This window comes from Cebus imitator, unplaced genomic scaffold, assembly GCF_001604975.1.
Source record: "Cebus imitator isolate Cc_AM_T3 unplaced genomic scaffold, Cebus_imitator-1.0 Scaffold160, whole genome shotgun sequence".
In the NCBI taxonomy this organism is placed as follows: Eukaryota; Metazoa; Chordata; class Mammalia; order Primates; family Cebidae; genus Cebus; species Cebus imitator.
The window spans coordinates 2,355,115-2,368,153 of NW_016107475.1; the positions used below are offsets into that span (position 1 = coordinate 2,355,115).

The 13,039-nt window shown below is 37.2% G+C and overlaps 1 protein-coding gene and 1 non-coding gene across 5 annotated transcripts in view; one reads left to right on the forward strand and one right to left on the reverse strand.

The window, feature by feature from the left end:
* ATG5 (autophagy related 5) overlaps nt 1-13,039 on the forward strand; it is a 179,353-nt gene that overhangs the window by 35,357 nt on the left and 130,957 nt on the right. For all 4 annotated transcript variants that reach the window (XM_017543762.2, XM_017543763.2, XM_017543760.2 and 1 more), the window contains one exon: nt 11,297-11,459. In XM_017543762.2, the coding sequence (XP_017399251.1) occupies nt 11,297-11,459 (163 nt within the window). The remainder of the gene's footprint in view (nt 1-11,296; nt 11,460-13,039) is intronic.
* LOC119473449 lies at nt 6,088-6,206 on the reverse strand. Its single transcript, XR_005202673.1, has one exon. It is a non-coding gene; the product is annotated as a 5S ribosomal RNA (ribosomal RNA).

The window sequence follows — 13,039 nt, forward strand, 5'->3', positions numbered from 1 at the left end:
TTAGTAGAGACAGGGTTTCACCATGTTGACCAGGATGGTCTTGATCTCTTGACCTCGTGATCCACCCGCCTCGGCCTCCCAAAGTGCTGGGATTACAGGCTTGAGCCACTGCGCCCGGTGCTTTATTATTCTTAAATAATTTTCTGAAGAGATTGGTGGTCATTTTAACACCTGATATCTTAAAATTTTCACATAGTGAAAAGTGTCAACATTTGGAAATCTATGTAAATCAGTCAACATTTCCAGATTACCAGTGCTTGATATTACAAGATTATGCATGTGTAAAAACACCCATTAAAAGTGCATGTGTACAAAAAAATCCCTTCAAAGTGCAACATTAGAATAAGAGATTTTAATGTAACAGTTTAAAATGTTCATTGATAATGTTTCAGATTCCACATTATTATTACGATAAACTGGATGGGCACGATACTTCACACCTGCAATCCTGGCACATTGGGAGGTCGAGGAAGGAAGATTAAATTGCTTGAGCCCAGGAGTTTGAGACCAGTGAGACCCCATCTCTACAAAAAGTTTAAAAATTAGCCGGGCACAGTGGTGTCCCCCTATAGTCCTAGCTACTTGGGAGGCTGAGGCAGGAGGATCACTTGAGCCCAGGAATTCGAGTCTTCAGTGAGCTATGATCAGACAACTGCACTTTATCCCGGATGACAGGGCAAGACTGTCTATAAAGATAAACAAACAAATACATAAATAAAATTAGCCAGCTATGGTGGCATACACCTCCAAGTGCTGGGATTACAGGCGTGAGATGCTGCGCCCGGCTGAATTAATGTTTTTAAATGTTTCAGCTCTAATTTCTAGTGTAGTAAATATCAGTAATATAATCCACATAAATATAAACTCTTTGGGATCCTTAGTATGTCATACATTTTCTTCCAAGTAGAAAAGTTTATTAGAGAAATCAAATAAAAAAAAAGACTCTTATAGTTAATAAGGAAATTGTAGAGAACATTTAGAGTTTATTCAAGCTACCTGTGTGTTTCTTTCAGCTGTTCTTACTTACTCTTTCTGATCCTGGCCTGTTATAGGAAAATTATTGCCCAGATTTTTTTTAATAGAAAAAAATTATTGCCCAGATATTTTTTATAAAAAAAAACTTTTATAGAAAAATGAGTATATACTAATATATACTCATTTAGGGGAGCGTAAGGACCTAGCTTACCTCAAAGGTTATCTTCAGGTGTTTATTTGATTGCATGTACTGACTGGTTTAGTCCTACCTCTATTTTACTTGCCTTATGATTCTTGATTGATTATAATGAAACTGGGTGTTAATTTTGAGGCAGAAAAGCAATGCTTTTAGTGAGGAAGCAGTTTTTAAAGGTTGTAGAAAATAGTTAATTCATTCAACAGATTGGATGTATTGAGTAACAATTTTGTGTCGCTTGATATGTCTGCATTTATCTTCTGTGGTATTGTATTGATTATGCCAAATAATGTTGGTGTTTTAACCAGACTTCTTAGAATTTCTTTTACAGTTGTTTTCAAAGGTATTAATAGATTTTGATTAGATTTTGTGCAATATTAAAGATTGTGAGAGATCTCCTTGCCTCTGCCACGCACACACATTTGGATTACTTTGTAGTTCAGACTAAACTCTTGGAAAAAACACTGTTAAAAAGTTTTCAAACAGACATATTTCCTCTAATTTTTAACTGACTTTGATGTTTATGATTTGAATAGGTTTATGATGTTTATAGTAAATGCATTTTAATGTCTGCAGTAGTGATTTTTGAAACTTTAATGTGCTTTCAAGTTACCTGTGTTTCTTACTAAGGTGCAGTTTCTGATTCTGCAGGGTTGGGTTGGATTCAGAGATTCTGCATTTCTTACAAGTGCATAGATGATGCTATGATATTGTTCCACCAGACCACATGTTGATTAACAAGAGTTAGAGAACAACAGAGATCTAAAAGTAATGGTAATTGTCCATAGAACGAAAGGCTTTTAAGGGCGAATCAGAAAATTAATATTTTTATAGGAATTTTTGTATTTTCTGTTTTCTGGAAGAGAAATATAATTGTAGAGTGTTAATTGCTCTATAACATGTAGATTTGCATATTTGCTTTATTTACTGAAACAATGAAAATGGTACCTTCTTCGGGCTTTTCTCATTAGTTTTTAAGGACATTTTTGATTCCTAAACTTGGTGAGAGTACCAAGGAAATTATCTCATTTCTGTCTCCCCAATTTTTTGTATTGGAAAAACTTAAACCTATATTACAAAAGTTAATTGCACAGCAGGGTGGTGGCTCACATCTGTAATCCCAGCACTTTGGGAGGCTGAGGCAGGCAGATCACTTGAGGTCAGGAGTTTGAGCCCAGCCTGGCCAGCATGGTGAAACCTATCTACACTAAAAATAAAAATTAGCTGGGCATAGTGGCGGGCGCCTGAATCCCAGCTACTTGAGAGGCTGAGGTAGGAGAATTGCTTGAATCCGGGGTGTAGAGGTTGCAGTGAACCAAGACCACACCGCTGCACTCCAGCCTGGGCAGCAGAGCGAGACTCCATCTCAAAAAAAAAGAAAAAAGAAAAAGAAAAATTAATTGTGGTCCAGTGAACACTCATATACCTTTCACTTGGATTTGTTGCTTGTTAACATTTTGTCACCTTTGCCTTTTCTCTTTCTCTGTATTTTGTTTTTGTTTTTTATTTTTTATTTTTGATTATTCCTATAAGCATGCTGCTTGCAAAGCTACATTGCAATTAAAAGATTGCTTACAGTATGTAGTTTTTTTTTTTTTTTTTTTTTAAAGATAGAGTCTTGCTCTGTCGCCCGGCTGGAATGCAGTGGTGCTATCTTGGCTCACTGCAACCTCCGTCTCCTGGGTTCAAGCGATTCTTCCGCCTCAGCCTCCTGAGTAGCTGGGACCGCAGGTGCGTGCCATCACACCTGGCTAATTTTTGTATTTTTAGTTGAGATGGGGTTTCACCATGTTGGCCAGGATGGTCTCGATCTCTTGACCTCGTGATCCGCCCACCTTGGCCTCCCAAAGTGCTAGGATTACAGGCGTGAGCCACCACGCCCGGCCCAGTATGTAGATTTTTTAACATTAAGAAAAATTTTTTTCTCTGCTTTGTCCATGGTGAAAAAAGTGCATGGAATTTTTAAAAAGGGAGTCAATGTGATTCAAAAGTTTAATGATGTCAGATTAAAACAGTGGGCTCTTTAAAATGCCCAATTCTGCTGCAAATCCTAAAGTTTGTTTAATAGACTAAACAAATCTTATAAAACCTTGGTATTTCTCTTTCTTTCTCTTGGGAACATGGTGCTGATTTGGTGCATTTTGGTTTCGAGGAGAGGAGACATTTTAATTTTGAATGTTGACAGCAATGATTAGGGGTAAGAGCGCTCACATTTATTAGGTAGAGTAAGATCAGCCTTCAGATAAGTGCTTATGTGCTGAACTCCGCTAAATGCCAGAGATAACACGTTAGGTTTTTGAACCGACTGTCCTTTCAAGCACAGTGGGCAAGCACTGTCTTGTTTATTTTGCTTGAAAAGGCCCTGCCATTGGTCCTGACTGTTCCTTGAGTATTTTTATGTGACTGAGCAAGCTTCTTTTCTGATGGACAAGTTTTTTCTTGCTAGGCCAAGAGCCGCTGTGTTTCTTTGAGGGAATTTACCATATCCCTCCTTCTTCTCTTGTGTGTTGTTGACATAGGTCTATGGTAGCTTTTCTTTCTTGAAGTTCTTGAGTGCACTTCAAGGTCTCTCCCTCGCTTCTATCACCACCTGCACTTCCCAGCACTAAATATTGGTAGCTGTTTTATAGTATCTGTCAATAGTATTTTGTATTAGTTATCTGTTATTGTGTGACAAATTACTATAACCAGCTGAAAAACAGCATTTGTTCTCTGATAGTTTCTGTGGGTCAGGATTCTAGGCATAGCTTACCTGGATCTTCTGCTTAGGTTATCACAAGGGTGCCATCAGGGTGTTGGCTGGGATACATTCTTACCTGGAAGCTCGACTGAGGGAGAATCCACTTCCAGACTCACTCAGTTTGCTGGCAGAATTCATTTCCTATGGTTGTAGGATTGAGGGACTTGTCTTCTTGTTGGCTGTCAGTAATAAGCTGCACTGAGCACCTGAAGGCTATGTGAAGTTCTTGTCATGTGGACTTTCCCAACATGCCTACTTGCTTCAGGGTAACAAAGAAAGTCTAGAGGTAGTCTGGTAGCAAGACAGAATCTTACTATATAACATGACCTAATCACCACATTCTTTGCCATATTCTGTCACTTAGAACTTTATGAAATAAGGCTTGTTTAGTCATTTATTCATCTAATATTTATTGATGTTAACATATGTGTTTAGCCATGACAGAGAAACTGGTATTTGAGTTTTCCTATAGTCATCAACAGATAGAAAACAGGACCAAAAATAAGAAGTAGAGCTGTTTTTAGCACTGAACGTTAGAAAGGGAACAAACAACGTGAGCCCCATGTGCTTTGGAATAATTGCCTGACAGTGGTACAGAAAGTGGAGCTCAAGCAGAGCAAAGAAGTTCAGTTGAGCTGAGGATGCGCAAATTGGAGTTCTGGGCTGCCAAAGTAGCTGGAACTTGATAGTCGGAGTATCAGAGAAGAAGGAGCCAAAGTATATGTGTATGTTCTCCCTGGGTGCTTGGGTGAGGCCTGGGTTGCACATGCAAAGCTGGTATTCTGCAAGGTCTAGTAGAGAGAGGATTTTGTAGGATTAAGAGTGGAACAAGATACTGGAAGTGTTGTGATGCTGGGAAATGCTAGATTCCAGCTCATTCAAAGTGGAGAGACATCTGGTTACCTGCTGGGCAGTTACCTGAGATGTCACAAGGGCCATGATTTTTGGAGTAAAGATCATACATCAGCATAGGAGTTGGCAGATATGGCCCACTGAGTGTTCTTGCATGGCCCATGATGTAAGGGTAGTTTTTACATTTTTAAGTGGTTGAAAAAAATAAAAAAATATTTTGTGACATGTGAAAATTACATGAAATACAGATTTAGTGATGACTGTAAATAAAGTTGCATTGAAATGAAGCCATTCATGGAAATTCGTATACTTATTGTCTATGGCTGCTTTGCAGCTACAACAGCCTAGTCGAGTATTTACAATAGAGATTGTATGACTTGCACAGTGTTGAATATTTACTGTCAAATCCTTTACAGAAAGTTTGCCAATCTCTATTGTAGAGTAAGGCTTGCTCTGGACCTGCCTTTTAGAATTAAGGAGAGCTGCCAGTAAATTAACTGCCAGCCAGAACAAAACTTAAAGGAGAAGTCAGTATAATCTAGAATCCTTACAACATATTTGTAGTGTCCACCATATAATCAACAATTACTTGATTTGCAAATAAGCAAGAAAATGTGGTTCTTATCAAGTAAAAAAAAAAATTTACTCTCAATAGAAACTGAACTAAGAGAACTCACATCTTGGTACTACCAGAAAAATGAATTAAATCAACTACTATAAATTCAATAACTTAAGAGAAAAAAAATCACAAATTGTAGAACTGTGTAGAAAAACATCTGAAATGAAGCATTTACTACATGGGCTTAACAGCAAATTAAAGTTGGCAGAAGTAAGGTTCTTTGAACTCAAAGACAGATTCATAGAAGTTATCCAATTTGGAGAAGAGAGATGGAAATTGGTGTAGAGAAAAAACAGAGCCTCTAGGATAATATCAGGCAGTCTGCATGTAACTGGAGTTCAAGGAGAGGAGAGAGAGAATGGGTCAGAAGAAATATTTTGTTTGTTTTTCGAGATGGAGTCTCACTTTCCACCCAGGCTGGAGTGCAGGGATATGATCTTGGCTCACTGCAGCCTCCACCTCCCAGGTTCAAGCAGTTCTCCTGCCTCAGCCTCTTGAGTAGCTGGGACTACCGGCGCACACTGCTACACCCAGCTAATTTTTTGTGTTTTAGTGAAGACAAGGTTTCACCATGTTGCTCAGGCTGGTCTCAAACTCTTGAGCTCAGGCAGTCTACCTGCCTTGGCCTCCCAAAGTGCTAGGATTACAGGCGTGAGCCACTGCACCCAGCCCAGAAGAAATTTTTTATTTTTTATTTTTTAATAAAACCTATGGCACCCGGTATTCCCAGGCGGTCTCCCATCCAGGTACTAACCAGGCCTGACCCTACTTTGCTTCCGAGATCTGACGAGATCGGGCGCGTTCAGGGTGGTATGGCCCTAGACCAGAAGAAATATTTGTAAGAAATAATGGTTATACTCCTCAATGTTAAAGCTATAATAATCAAGACTGGGGTGCCTGTAGAATGCGAGAAAATATTTGCAAATCATCTAATAACAGTTTAATGTACAGAATATGGACATAACATAAAAAGAGACAACCCAATTAAAAATTAGTGAAAGGATTTGAATAGACATTTCTGTAAATAAGTTATAAATGGCCAGTAAACATGTGAAAGGATGGATCTTCAGCATAACTAGTTTTTAGGGAAAAGCAAAAAGAAAAAAAATTTTTTTTAAAGACCTTCACACCCTCTGGATGGATTATCATCAAAGAGTTGATGTACAAGGCTGGGCATGGTGGCTCACGCCTATATCCCAGCACTTTGTGGGGAGAGGCAGTTGTATCACTTGAGCTCAGGAGTTCAAGACCAGCCTGGTTAACATAATGAGAATTCATTTCTACAAAAAAAAAAAAAAAAAAAGTCTGGTGTGGTGGCATGTACCTATAGTCCCTGCTGTTTGGAAGTCTGAGATGTGAAGATCACTTGAGCCTGGGAGGTCGAGGCTGCAGTGAGACCTGATTGCATGTCTTTAGTCCAGCCTGGGTGACAGAGTGCAACCCTGTCTCAAAAAAATAAATAAATAAATGAATAAAAAATACAGTAACACATGATGGAGAGGGTGTAGGCTAATTAGACCCTTCATACATTGCTGATGAGAATGTAAAATGGTATAGCCTTTTTGGAAAGCAGTTTGTCATGTCATCAAATGATATACTTGCATGTTACCCAGCAGTTCTAGTAATATTCCCAAGAGAACTGAATATGTAATTCTAATCTGCAGAATATGGAAAGAACTTGTGTCCACACAAAAACTTACCCGTGAATGTTTACAGCAGTGTTATTCATAATAGACAAAGTGGAAATAAATGTCCATCAGCTGAGGAATAAACAAAATATTGTACATATCCATACAATGGAGTATAATTTGGTCATCAAAAGGAATGAATTACTGATAATATGCTACAACCTTGAAAATATCATGTTAAGTGAAAGAAGATACAAAAGAGTGTACATTATATAATTCATTTATATTAATTGAATAAATAAGTTTATGCCAATAAATTTGACAGATGGACAAATTCAATGAAAACACAAGTTACTGACGTAAGAGATAACAGAAATGAATAGCTTCTTAATCTATAAATAAATTTGATTTGTAATTTTAACCTCACAGAGTAAAACACCTTGCACAGATAGTTTCATTTGTGAAGTCTAAAAAATATCTAAGAACTAGTTGGGCGTGGTGGCACATGCCTGTAGTCCCAGCTACTCGGGAGGCTAAGGCAGGAGGATCACTTGAGCCCAGGAGTTCTGGGCTATAGTGTGCCATGCTGATTGGGTTTCCACGTTAAGTTCAGCATGAATATGGTTACTTTATGGGAACAGGAGACCACCAGGTTGCCTAAGGAAGGGTTAACCGGCCCAGGTTAGAAATGGAGCAGGTCAAAACTCCCGTGGTGATCAATAGTGGGATTGTGCCTGTAAATAGCTACTACACTCCAGCCTGGGCAACATAGTGAGACCCTGTCTCTAAAAATAAAATAAAAATGAAATGAAATAAAATAAAATATTTAAGAAATAATGTCAATCTTTACAAACGTTTCCAGAAAGGAGACACCAACTTGTGTTAGAGGCCAGAATAACTCTGATACTGAAACCTCTTAAAGACACTAAAAGAAAATATTAAGCCAGTGTATTTCATGATCATAGATGCCAGAGCCTTCAACAAAGTACTAGCAAATTGAATCTCACAATAATTAAAAAGGACAATACACACCATGACTGAGTTGAGTTTATCCCAGGGATACAAAATGGATTCAACATTCAAATCTCAGCCCTTGTAGGCCAGGTGCAGTGGCTCATGCCTATAATCCCAGTACTTTGGGAGGCTGAGGAAGGAGGATTGCTTGAGCCCAAATCTAAAGGCCAGCCTGGGCAATATAGGCAGACCTCATCTCTATAAAAAATTTTAAAAATTAGCTGGGTGTGGTGGTGCACACCTGTGGTTCCAGCTACTCAGGAGACAATTGGAAGGATCGCTTGGACCCCAGAGATTGAGGCTGCAATGAACTGTGATTGCACCACTGCATTCCAGCCTGGGTGACACAGTGAGACCCTCTTGAAATAAAAAAATCTCAATCAATGTAAATCACAGAATAAAATAGAAAAATCAGTGGATACAGAAAAAGTCATTTATTGACAATTTAATACCCATTTGTCATCAAAACTTATAGTAAGCTTAGGAATAGAAGGGAATTTACTCAGTTTGACAAAGGATATATATGAAAAGGCTATAGTTAAAATCATGCTAAATGATGGTTTATTGAATGTTTCACCCTGAGAGCAGGAAAAAGGCAAGGATGTCTGCTCATTGTAGGCATTACTATAATACATCGTGTGTGTTCTTAACTTTGCCATTAAAAACAGTGCAATAAAAACAATAGGACTGAAGGGGGAAAGAGTTACTTCTGGGGAAAAGGGTTAGGGGCACAACATCCAAAAACTTATACTGACAAAAAGACAGGAACCTAATACAAACCATAGCACAGTTTTATACAGGTAATATGTATGAGAAATACAATATGGCAATAAATATGGCATTTCATGCTGCAAAGACAAAGTTTGCTTGCAGAAATGCACATGGAAGATTTGCATCATGACAGGTGAAGTGAAAGGAGGATTTTCTGAAATTGGACAAGTAATTGTAGCACCTGATGTGGATGCATACAGCTGATAACATGAAGTAGCTGGTCCATTTTGGAAATGTGCACATGTATACATTGTATGTGTTCCTAGCAGATTAGTTTAGCTGGGTGAAATTTTCTGTGTACCTGGCATTTCTTGTGAATAATATTTACATATGTAACCATAAAATCCACATTATGCTCAACTTGTTCCCTAGTAGTTGCTTTGAAACAAGTGCAGAAAACTTAGTTCACAGAACATACGTGAATTTACCAACAAGCACATGAAGAGGCACTCAACATCTTTAGTCATCATGGAAATGTAAATTAAAACCACAAAGAGACATTGCATTAAACTCACTAGAATGACTAAAGTAAAAAATATTGACAGTACCAAGTTTGAGGACATGGAGTAACCAGAACTCTCATACATTGCTAGTGGGAGTGTAAAATCGTACATTATGTTGACAAATAGCTTGGCAGTTTTTAAGTAAAGTTAGAACATATACTTAGTCTGTGACGCAGGATTTCTTTTTCCAGCTGTATACCCAAGAAAGATGAAGACATATTTCTACAAAAGACTTGTGAATTATGTTCATAGCAGCTTTTTAAATAATAGCCGATATCTGGAAACAATCCCAGTATCTATTAACAAGTTTTTAGATAAGCAGATTGTAGTGTATTCGTTAAATGGCATGCTACTCAGCAACAAAAAGGAATTAATTACTGATATGTGCAGTAACACGAATTAATCTCAAAAGTGTTATGCTAAGTGAAAGATGCTAAATTACACAATACAGCAATTCTGTTTATATGAGATTTTATTACAGGCAAAACTAATCTGGTGTTGTACATCGTTATTAGTGATTTCTTGGGATGGGAATGAGGGAACTGACTGCAAAAGGCACAGAGGAACTTTTGTGGGTAATGGAAATGCTCTAGACTTGGGCTGACAGTTACTTATTGTCAAAACTCATTTAATTGTAGTCTTGATTTCTGCATTTCACTGTATATGAATCATAAATTTGACTTATTTTAAAAAGTTTATTAGAGCAAGATGAGGAATGATATTTAACCGCTTTCTCTCTAATTCCTGCTTCCCATCAGTGTTTCATAGTTACTCAGGAGCTTCTTTCCTTATCATTTCATTTCATTCTTGTATCAAACTCCATGACAGGGATAATTGAATGTTGTTTGTAAATAGGCTTAGTAGGCTATAATTAAATGCTGCTTTTTTTGTGTGCCATTTTTAGCTCTTTTTATTAAAGGATATATAGGATAATAACTGTAAAATCATGTTTGAATATAATGATTATCTTAAATATGTAAGTCTTTGGAGGAAGTGATACTCTATAGTGGTTAAAAGATAGGACTTGAGTCAAATTAGCTTTAAATCCTAGCTCCATGACTAGCAAGCTGAATGACACTCGAAACTTTAGACATTCCCTAAGCTTTAACTTTTTTTCATCTGTAAAATAGTGATAATAATGTTTACCTCAAGTGTTGTGAGGATTAAATTAGATCATCCACATAAAAAGTTTTAATACAGTATCACAGTAAGTGTTTAGTAACTGTTAGCTGTTATTATCCTTTTTTTCAGTGAAATGTGCATCAGTCCTCTCATTTGCATAACTCCTTATATGTCCAATGATCATTTCTTTAGCTGCCTAAAAGAATCAGTGAAGTTATAGAGTGTAAATTTAGCTATTTGACTTTAAAATCTACTTTTATACAGCTTTATTGAGATCTAAATTGACTTACAGTAAGCTTTACATATTCAAAGTGATTAAGTTTTTACCACAATTTACATGTTGATTTACCTGTTGATATTTAGATTTGTTTCCTGTTTGGGGCTGTTACAAATAAAAGTATTGTGAATAGTCATGTGGCAAGTCTTTATATGGACGTAATGCTTTCATTTCTCTTAGTAAATGCCTAGTTGTGGAATGGCTGGGTCAGATGGTAGGTGCGTGTTTGCTCTTTTTACCAGACTTTCCAAAGTGGTTATACTATTATTCTACATTTCTGCTAGTAGAAAGTGAGGGCTGTATTCCACATCTTTGCCAATACTTGGTATGATCAGTTGAAAAGCTATTTTTCCAAATTATTACCTTTTGATGGCTTTTTTCATGTTGTCACAAAACACCTAAGAATTATTTGGGAAAAGTATAAAATGGGCTAGATAGCTAAAGATTTTTAAGTTAAACTTTAAAATATTTTGAGTTATTGTAGTGCTAAGAGATGGTTTACTAGAAAATTGAAAAACTAGGGAATATAGTGCTCTTTTAAGAGGTTAATTTTGTAATGTGTCTACCTGTTTTATATGTGTATTTTTTTCCTTTGATAGAGTTTTCCAGAAAAAGACCTTCTGCACTGTCCATCCAAGGATGCAATTGAAGCTCATTTTATGTCATGTATGAAAGAAGCTGATGCTTTAAAACATAAAAGTCAAGTAATCAATGAAATGCAGAAAAAAGATCACAAACAGCTTTGGATGGGATTACAAAATGGTAAATATAATAATACTGTTTAATTTTGGAATACCACTTTATAAAATATGATACAGCCATAACCCTGTGAGTAATTGATACATTTTAGAATTGGTAGTACAAGTTTAAATTTTAGCCTCCATGCCCAGATTTGCACAGAAACTACTTTAGTCATTCCTTACGTTCTGCTTTCAGTGTCCCTCGATTCCCTAGCATTACACTGATTGCTTAGCCCCTAACATATGGCATATGTCGTTTAAACTCGTGATTGGCTTCTGAACGAAGTGCCGTTACTCTAAGAATGTGGTTCTTATTCCTCAGGCATGACCTTTCTGTGGACAAAATGGAAAATCCTGGGTGTGTACGAAGATACCTCCACTTGTGTGGGGATTGAACTCCAACCTCTGCTTTCTCAGGACAGTAGACTTGCTTTGTGCTTCAATTCCCTTTTTCCTTGCTGTGGTTTAGAAAATACTCTCAAGGAAAAAGCTAAGTGGAATGTGGTGCTCATCTCTGTATTCTTCACGTTTTGGAGAATATAACTCTGTGATCTTGCCTGCATTGATCACCCTCTAGTGTCTTTAAACAGTTGTTTTATGTACAGATAGTCCTCCCTTTCCATGGTTCCAGTATGCATGAATTTCAGTTACCATAGTTTAGTTACATAACACCAGGTCCCCAAGTGTATGGTTCAAATTTCAATTACCATGATATATTAACTGTACATAATTACATTAAATGCAAACGTCATTGCTAGTTTAGTCCAGGAATCATTACATAACAACAGATGAGCTTATGATCAGTGATAAATTATGCCACTGCTTTGCATGTCTGTCAGTGATTGGCCTCTCCTTTCTGTTATTCATTTTACCCACAGATGGCAAAGCATGTAGTTGTGTTGCCTTCTTGTCTCCAGCAATAAGCCCATGTAACATTTTATAAAAATGGGTAATTGAAAAAGGGAATTGGCTAAGAGAGATGAAAATGCAACAAAGAAACAAACTGATAATGTTGGGAATGAAATTTGAATAGAAAGAGTTATAGAAGCAATAGCTGACTTTGGAAGTGTTGACATGGCTGCCCTTCAAGAGACTAGATATGCAACCAAGGGAACTTCTTATTGAGGAACTTAAATGCAGTAAAGGCGAACGTATTGACATAAATAAGGAACGTAGTTGTGACAAAAGGACGAAGATGTCCCAAAGGAAGTGTTGCTATAAAAACTTCATATTAAAGGAACTCTCAGGCATTTTATGATATTGAAATACAAATAATAACATGTTAGGAGTTGATTAAAATGTAGAAAGAATGACTTCAGTTCACCAAGGCATAGGAAAGATGCTTGCCCATAAGTTATATGTTGAGAAAGCAAGCACTCTTCAAACTATAGTTCTTATAGAAAACACTTTTGGCTGGGTGTGGTGGCTCAGGCCTATAATTCCAGCACTCTTTAGGAGGCCCAACTGGGAGGATCACTTGAGGCTAGGAGTTGGAGACCAGCTGGGGCAACATAACAAGACCCCATCTCTACAAAAAATTTAAAACTTAGCCAGGCGTGGTGGCATGTGCCTGCATTCCTAGTCAGGCTAAGGCAGAAGGAT